Source organism: Macrotis lagotis, chromosome 6 (assembly GCF_037893015.1).
Source record: "Macrotis lagotis isolate mMagLag1 chromosome 6, bilby.v1.9.chrom.fasta, whole genome shotgun sequence".
Classification (NCBI taxonomy): domain Eukaryota; kingdom Metazoa; phylum Chordata; class Mammalia; order Peramelemorphia; family Peramelidae; genus Macrotis; species Macrotis lagotis.
The window spans coordinates 81,329,110-81,338,589 of record NC_133663.1 but is presented as its reverse complement, the minus strand read 5'-3'; the positions used below and the strand labels follow the sequence as shown (position 1 = coordinate 81,338,589).

The 9,480-nt window shown below is 35.6% G+C and overlaps 1 protein-coding gene across 2 annotated transcripts; it reads right to left on the bottom strand.

Moving 5' to 3' along the window:
• Nucleotides 1-1,725: 1,725 nt before the first annotated feature.
• LOC141491720 (gamma-crystallin D-like) lies at nt 1,726-4,272 on the bottom strand. 2 transcript variants are annotated; one of them, XM_074192576.1, is made up of 3 exons: nt 4,264-4,272; nt 3,913-4,164; nt 1,726-1,998 (listed from the first exon to the last, which is right to left on the bottom strand). In XM_074192576.1, exons 1-3 carry the CDS (start codon nt 4,270-4,272, stop codon nt 1,726-1,728), a joined length of 534 nt encoding a protein of 177 aa, XP_074048677.1. The 2 variants fall into 2 exon arrangements, with proteins under 2 accessions (XP_074048677.1, XP_074048678.1); XM_074192577.1 differs by having other exon boundaries at nt 3,922-4,164.
• Nucleotides 4,273-9,480: the final 5,208 nt, after the last annotated feature.

Here is a 9,480-nt window from a genome sequence, read left to right as displayed (position 1 = left end):
AAAATGTAATTTAGAAATAATTTTTAAAATAAATAAAAATACAATAAAAAAGACATGATATTAATATATACTTTATTAAGTCAATATATGGCTTATAGGGATCCTTATGTATAATTTAGTGACCCATTTCTACTTCAGTTTGGCACCATGAGTGCTCTATTCAATTCTTTAATTTGTAGAGAAAATCAAGACTTGAATTGACAGTTTCCTCTTGTGAGAGATACCTGCATTAAAAAAATGAAGGAAGGAAGGAGGGAAGGAAGGAAGGAAGGAAGGAAGGAGTGAATGAACGACAGGGTCAGTCTCTTTTCTCTAGCATTTTTTTGGCAATGTCTTTGGAAATTTGTTAAAACCAAAAATCATTCAATCAATAGATATTTGCCATTCTTAGTGTGGAGATATATATTTTTAAAAAGTATCCTTACTAATGTTTAAATAAATAAACTTACAATGCCAACAAATAGTTTTCATGGGTGCTAAAAATATATTAAACTATCACAAGTAAATGTGTGTATGTGTGTGTGTGTGTGTGTGTGTGTGTGAGAGAGAGAGAGAGAGAGAGAGAGAGAGAGAGAGAGAGAGAGAGAGACATTGAGTATCCCTAACTTGGAGGTTTGAATTTGTTATGTATTGACATTTAAAGCAAATATTTCTACAAATGCTCAAAAATTTGTCCTGTTTCATCAGTTTTCATAAAATTCTTTAAAATATACTGCATAGTCAATTCATTTAAGAAAGAAAACATGTTATATATGGAAGATTACTAGTTAACACAAAATAAAGCTTGTGATGAATTAATCATTCAATTAATGGTTCATTTGGGGGAAAATGAATTTGACTATTATTGATTATTATTCTAGGGGAAATTATTTTAGAGCACATATTGGTGATTATGATCACCAATCCGTATAATATTCTAAAATGGCAACTGGAGCACAAGTAAAAAAATATATAATTTGCAGGTGAACAAAGATTTAGAGAAGAAATTATTTTTCTCAGGATCATCCAGAATAATTTATGTAATTTTTTTTATATTCAGAATAATTTAGTGAAAAGATGTTCTCTCTCTCAGAGTTGGAAGGTTTTGCTTCTTTTGACCAACGTTATACTTCCCTGAAAGATAGGGAGTGAGGGAAAGGAAGTACTACCCACAGTGACTAGGGACTGGATTTGAGATTCCCTAATCCAGTCCCTTCCAAATTGCAAATGATTACCTAAAATATCCAATTCTGTACTGTTAGAGACAGTTTGAAATATACTAAGCCAGTGCTTTCATTCCTTAGTGGATTTAGGCAATTTAAAAGATGAGTCTCAGGCAGCTAGGTGGTGCACTGGATAGAGCACCAGCCCTTGAGTTAGGAGTACCTGAGTTCAAATCCAACCACAGGGAATAATTGCCTGTGTGACCTTGGGAAAGTCACTTTAACCCCATTGCCTTGCCAAAAAAAAAAAAAAAAAAGATGAGTCTCTTTGGAATGACTAAAGAGTTCACATTTTAGAAAACAGAGGCCTTTGTGGTAAGACATTTGTTTCAGAAATTCTGAGGGACTGGGTAAAAATCAAATAACTCAGCTGACACAGGAAAACATTCTTTCAGCCTTGCCTTGCTGCAACTAAGACTTTATAATGGCACTGAATAAAAAAACGAGAGCTTATAATTGCAGGAAACACACAAGAAATATTTTATTAATCTCCAGATTGAGATAGGCAGAGAATAAACATATTTTAGAAATAGTCCATCACTCTCCTCACAGAGCCCACTTTGGGGTTCATGGCTCCCCAGTCTAGGTATCTCCTGTACTCCCCCGGTCTCAGCAAATACTGCCTTCCTCGGTAGTTGGGCAATTCATAGAGGATCCAACAACCCTCCAGGACATTGAAGGAGTGCATCTCCTGAAAGTGGAATCGATCTTGGAGAGAAGAGCAATCATCAGTAAGTTCCACCATCTGGCCTCTATAGTCTTCTCTCTCATAGATCCGAAGCCGATGTGAGTGGGTCTGTTGAAACAGGACAGAAGATGGAAATTCATAAGAGAGTTGCCTATTTTGGCAAAAAAATTCAATAAACAGGCAAATTCAAGGGATTGTTAAAGGTCTACTACTTTCAAGACCATGTGCTAGATGCTGGAATGCTAACAAAATGGAAAACTGGTATGTATGCTCAAGGAAAACATGTTCCACGGTGGGTGGAGGGGGTGGGGGTGGGGATTTGACATGTCAACAGAGGCCCATGATCTTTTGAATGAAAGAATACTGACAACTGCTTCAGGGAAGGGGAGAGGCGGAGGTAATGTGATCTGAACCTTAAGGATTTAAGAGGCAGAGGCGATGAAGGAAAAAGGGACAGACTGGTGAAGATGGAATGGCAAGTTCTGGGAAAAGCAAATAAACTAATTTGTCTGGAAAACAGAGTTCATGAAGAGGAGAAATGTGAAATAAGACTGGAAAACTTAGGCTAGAGTCAGATAGTAAAGGGTTTTAAATGCAAAATGGGGGGAGTTTTTTTATTCTAGGGGCAAATGATAGGCATAGAAATCACTTGAACAAGTGAGTGACACAGTGTGACTTGTACTTTAGGAAGATGATATTGATAGCCAATTGGAAGATATTAGGGGAATATGGAAATAGGGAGAATGATTGGAAGCCCAGAATCCAACTATAAGGATCACGCACCCAACTCTTCTTTGTCTTTCTGAGATTTAAGGAAATCGAATTAAAAGCAAGAAACATTCAATAAATGTTAGTAATCATTATTTTCATATTTTAAAGTCTCATATCTGTAGTGATCTCTCTATGTAACTCTGGGCCTCAGTTTCCTCATCTGTAAAATGAGATTTGGGCTAGATGATCTTTAAGGGTGGGAATCTCTATTGCTATAAATCAAAGCTATAAATTCTAGGATCCCAAGACTTTCATTGTATAGAATTGGAATCATTAAACCTTATGCACTCTAGAGAAGTATTCCAATATCTCTCTTTGATTCTCTATTCTATTAAATGAACCTGAAGGAGAGCAAGACTAGTTATTTCCCCATTCTCAGGCCACATATTATTAATGGCTTCAGAAAGATAGGTTGGTACATATACTCTCTGTTTTGTTGTTTTAAGTCTTACATTCTGTTGCCCCAAAGCAAGTCATCTTGCAACAGTTCCTATTTCATTTCTTGCTCCAGCTCACATTCCTGCAAATCTTTTCTAAAGATTGAGCAAAAATAGAAGCTCAGCCCTCAGGCTAGTGCTGAGGGAGTGCAGTAGAATCAGATGGAATAAAGAGGGTCCATGGGGGATGGGGCAGAGGGCTGTTTGCTTTTTGAATTTTCCTAGTTATTTCTATAGCTTTCCACTTCTGAGTATTAGTCCCTTCACACTCCCAAACCCCAACAGTCTTCTAGTGGTCTCTTCTCCCTTTTTTCCCCTTCCAAAACTTATTCCTGGGAAAAGATCTGCTAATGGATTCACACTGAGATGTAAATGACTGATAAAGCCCACTTATCACTTCTTCGTGGGGGGGGCGTATATTATAATAAAAACTTTAGCAAAAGCATATACATTCTAAAAGATGAAGTCAAAGGAATGAATCTCCAGTTGTTGATTTTCACGTATCTGTAGGTCGACACTTTGGGGATAATTCACCACTACAATTAGTATATCATATAAACAGTTGACTAACAACTCTGTGTTCTTATTGTAGATGTTGGAAGCCACTGGTATTAACATGGTTGCTTATTCTTTCTCAATCCATCAGAGGTTCATTAATTTTTAAATAACTTCTACATGATGAAGAAAAAGAGAATGTACTCTCAGCTAGACTCACAATTAGATACTTGTTGGGATTAATACTGAAATTTTGTTTGTAAAGATTATTTGGTCCATTATTGACCTAACTTCTCCTATGGTGAGATAAAGATAATACTGAACTTACAGGAGGGATGATCCGGCAGGATCTGATGGAATCATTGTAACCCATCCATTCTTGGTAGTCACGATATTCACCCCTCCGCAGATAGTACTGGCAGCCTGAATAATTGGGGTGTTCATAGAGCATCCAATTACCACTATCAATTCTTACAGAGTTGCAGCGGCTGAAGTAGGATTGGAGATTGGGGTGGTCACTACTGCACTCATAGTAACGGCCCTGGAAGTTCCGGTCCTCATAAAAGGTGATCTGAAATGGAAGAAAGAAGCTTCAAAGATCCGATCTTGCCCCAACCACAGAGTCCATTTTCCTCAAAGACTCTCTAGAAAACATCCCTGCTTGGCTTACCTTCCCCATGGTTGGTCAATGGATGATGGTACTAACAATTCAGTATTATAGGCTACAACCGCAGCAGCCCGCATATATATAGTAGGTTTGCTGCTGCATTGACAAAAATAACACAAAAGGGGCCCAGGGGGCTGTGTTGCTTTTTTTCTTTATATATCATGATCATGAGGGTTCATTGTATGTTTTGCTCTCATTCTCTCCAGAGCCTTCGAATTGCTGCTCCTGCTAATGCTGTGTTGACTTCTAATGAAGACTTTAAAGTAAGTATGATTTGGGGATACAAGCATTGAATACAACCTAGTCCATTATTGTCACAGAATATTTATCTTCCTTAATTTCAGATTCAAATTTGAAAAGACAATGTGGAGAAGTTGAGAGAGTACTGAGCTTGGAGTCAGGAAGACATAGGTTCAATCAATCAGTATCAAAGAATATTTATTTCACATGAACTGATGCAAAGTGAAGTGGGCAGAGACATCTAGAAAAAAGGTAGATGGGGAGAAGACAATCACAAGACCATTAAAAATCATGGTTGCAAAGAATGAGCAAGACTCCAAAGAAGAATAATGAGAGAATATTATCAATCTGCTCCTTCACAGAGATAGGAGGTCCACAGGAGTTACATATTGCACATTTTTGGGTTTTTTTCAGTATATTCAAGGATAGTGTGGTTATGTTTTCTTCCTTTTCTTTTTTTTTGTCTTTAAAGAATACTATTTGTCATCTAGGATGATTCTTTAGAATAGGGAAGAAGAGGGATATTGGAGAAACCATGATGATATTAAAAAATCAATAAAAATATATTTTAAAAATTCAATGTTACAAAATTGCAAAGAATAAATTTGGTATCCAAGAAAAGATATGAGGATAAAACTTCCCTCCATTCTTTTACAGAGATGGTGCCTGTGAGAGGGTCCCTGGGTACGGACTTTGTATATAATGCTAAGTTGCTTTTTTATGTATTGATTGGTTTTACCTATTCTACCCCCCTTCTTCTTCCACTAAAATTTTTTTTAAAACATCTTTGTTATAAGAGATGTTTGTTATAAGGGATAAAGTAGAGATTAAGGGTTCAAGAGGAAATATAGTCTATGTAAAAGTAAGTAGAAATCTATTTTTAAAAGGGGAAATCTAGATTATGTAAAAACAATAGAAATATATTTTAAAAAACCAAATATTTTTAAAGGCAGTATGATATATACTGTATGACATAAAGTACAGGCACTATGCTGATTGCTGGGAATACAAGGACAAAGGTGAAAGTCTCTCAGTGATCTTACATTCCATTAGGAAAGTACAATGTACTCACAGATAAATATATAGAGGATAGATACTACAAAACTCATGCACAACAGAAGGGCACTGACTACCAGGAGCATTATGAAAATTTTAAAAGAGATGGTATTTGAATTGAATTTTGCAGTGTTCTGGAAAGTACAGGTGAGGAGTAATAACATTCTAGACATGTGATTTGCTTCATTGTAAGACATGGAAGTAAGAGATGAAATATGGATCATTTTGTAGTTTATCAGGGAGGGGGGCAACTAGGTGGCACAGAGCAATGACCCTGGAATCAGGAGGACAGGAGTTCAAATCCGACCTCAGACACTTAATAATTACCTAGCTGTGTGACCTTGGGCAAGTCACTTAACTCCATTGTCTTGCTAAAAAAAAAACCCCAAACAAATAAGCAGACAAGTTTATCAGGGAGAGTGATATATGATCAGTTTGCAAAGTATGACTGGAGAATAATTGTAAAGGGATCCAAGTGCCAACAGAGGAGTTTGTATTTTAACTTAAAGGCAATGGTGAGTCATTAAAACTTCTTGAGCAAAGGAATGATGTGATCAGATGTGTACCTTGGAAAAACCAATTTTTCAGCTTTGGATGCTGGGAAACAATTAGGAGGCATTTATATAATCCAGAAGAAAAATTATGACAATTTGAACTAAAGTAGTTGTAAAGAAAAGATAGATATGAGAGGTTGAGAAATAATAAACATTCCTGGTTACAGACTAGAAGTGAATATATTGATATGGATATATTGAACTGAAGATTTAAAAATCTGAAATGGGGTCCTTGGGTGGAAATTTGGCTGGCTGGAAGAATGGGTGGTGCCCTCAACAAAAACAGGGAAGTCAGGAACAGGGGGAAGGTCAAGGAACTTGGTAATTATTTATTTTGGACATGTTGAGTTTAAGAATATATCAAGTATCCAGGTGAAGGGGCCCAATGTGTAGTTGCAAAGCAGAACCAGAGCTCAGTAGAGATGAGAATCATCTATTTAAAAATGATCTTTGAATGAGATCATTAATGAGAAAATATTTAAAAAGAGAAGTAAGGTCCCAAGAAAGAGTACTGTCATACACTAACACACAGCAGGTAGGGCTCATGTGCTGATTGTAGAAAGGATACTTTACAAAGGTTAGTCAGATGACTAGGAAGAGATCTTTGTCAGAGAAAAGTCACAAAAACAGGGATAACAGTGTCCAGCAGTAGAGGATAGTCAATAGTGCTAATGTCTGTGGAGATCATTATTAACTACAGCAATTTCTATCAGATTTGAGAACCAGGTTGCCAGGGTTCAAATTTTGCTCCCTAATGTGACCTTGATCCTCTGGCAACTTTCTAGGTCTTTTCTACAATGTTATAGATAGATTTCCATGTGGAGTTCACCATCCTAATAAAGTCAAAGAACCTTTGTGTAATTTCAAATTTAACTCTTTAGTTTTTAAAAAAAAAATTTCAAATTCCATGTAAAGATATCTTTAACATGAATTTTAAAAAATTTTGAGTAGTAAATTTTCTCCCTCCTTCCTTCTCCTTCCCCTCCCTAAAATAGTAAGCAATTTAATATAGATTATAAATGCTCAATTAGGTAAGACAAAATTTCTATATTCATCATTTTGTAAAATAAAAAAAATTGATCAAAAGAACAAACTCATCAAAAATAAAGTGAAAAAAGTATGCTTCAATCTGCATTCAGACTCCATCAGTTTTTTTTCCTAGATGTAAATAGCATTTTCTATCACAAGGCTTTTGGAATTACTTTGCATTGTATTTATGAGAAGAGATAAATTGTTTATAGTTGATCATTGCAGAATGTTGCTGTTACCTACTGTGTACAATATTCTCCTTGTTATTCTTACTTCACTTTGTATCAGTTCATTCAAGTCTTTCCAGGGTTTTTTGAAATTTGCCTGCTCATCATTTTTTTTAACACAATGGAATTCCATTACATTCATATGCAACAACTTGTTCAGCCATTCCTCAACTGATAGGCATACCCTTAATTTCCAATTCTTTGTCTTCACAAAAAATCAATTCTCTTTTTCTTGAAAGTAAGATTATTCTTTACCCATAGGTGTGATGGAGGGTTGATTGTTAAATTTTTGTGGTAAGCATTTACACCAGAAATTCACAAATGCCATTAAAAGGGTTTAATTTATCTGAATTTCAGAGAGTGATGGAGAAAAATGTTAATAAAGGATTTAGATTAAAGAGAATTAAATGAAAGAAATTATGTAGAACATTAGGAAAAATCACTCAGTGGAAGAAATTTGTGATTACTCTAGGATAGCGTATCTATACCTATGCCATGCCCATTACCTTTGCATTCAGACTTCCTATGTATCATTTGATTCATAAGAATTTTACCGAATCCTGAAAATAATCATGAACTTCTACATTGCTCTCTCCTATTAGTGTCCCCTTTTTCCTGACATCTTCACTTTAGAACTAAAAAAAAAAATCACAAAAATTTACCAGTGGTAAAACCTGAATTTCTTCATACACAGCATACCATTATAAATTACAAAATATTGGACCAGAAAGTCATGGTGGCATATTTGCAATTATTAATAAACCCAATTTCTGACTTTTATTAGTTACTCTAATTGATTTCCTTACATTTGTACACAAATTGGTGGTGTGTTTATTTCCATGGACTAGTTTATCTTTTCAGGTACTTTTACCATCCATTACACCTATGATTTCATTATTTATTATTTTATTTAAGGCAATGGGGTTAAGTGACTTTCCCAAGCTCACACAGCTAGGTAAAGTGGAATGAATATAGTGTTCTGATTTGAAAAGTATTTAATTTATATTGTCTTATTTTCATCCTTACTGCAACCCCATGAAACATGTATTAAAAGGACTTTTATCCCCATTTTACCTTATGAGAGAACTGAGTACCAAGGAGTTTAAGTGACTTCAATGGTAACATAACTTGTAAGTATGAGAGGGAAGAGTAGAACATAGGTGTCTCTTGACAGCAAGCCAAACTATCTACCCTACCATGCTGCCTCTTTTCATTTTGCCTTCCCCTTCTCCCAGTGGCTCTATAGATTAAAACAAAACAAAACAAAACAAAAAAAAACCTTAGATCTGCCAAAAAATGCCTCCTGAGTTGTAGTCCTAGTAAGATTAGTTTGGAATTATGTCCCCTAAGACACTAACCTGAGTATAACTTTTTTATCTAGCAATACCACAAATAGACCTACACTCCAAAGAGATTAAAGAAAATGGAAAAGGACCAATAGTCACAAAAACATTTATAACAGGTTTATTTCTTTTTCCTTTTGGTAATGGTAAAGAACTGGAAATCAAGTGAGTATTCATCAATTGGGAAGTCCTTGAACAACTTATGGTATGTGAATATGAGAGAATGTTATTGTACTCAAGAACAAAAGGGACCACTTTAGAGAAATTTTAAAAATGTGTATGAACTGATGCAGTGAAGAGAGTAGGACCAATAGCAGAATTTATACAGTAACAACAGCCTTGTGAAGAAAAACAACTTTGAGAGATTTAAGAACACTGGTTAATGAATTGAACCACCATAATTTCAGAGTACTTATGATGAAGCATGCTACTCATCTCCTGACCATGAAGTGATGGACTTGATATAGAATAAAACATATTTTTTTAGGTTTGTTGCAAGGTAAATGGGGTTAAGTGGCTTGCCCAAGGCCACACAGCTAGGTAATTATTAAGTGTCTGAGACTGGATTTGAACCCGGGTACTCCTGACTCCAGGGCCGGTGCTTTACCCACTGTGCCACCTAGCCGCCCCATAAAACATATTTTTGGACACAACCAGTGTGGAAATTTATTTTTTCCTTGATTATATATATTTGTTATAAGGGTCTTGTTTTTCTTTTCCTTTTTTTAATTGGAGGAAAGAAGGAGGGAGCAGGAGGGCTGTAATGGTGGG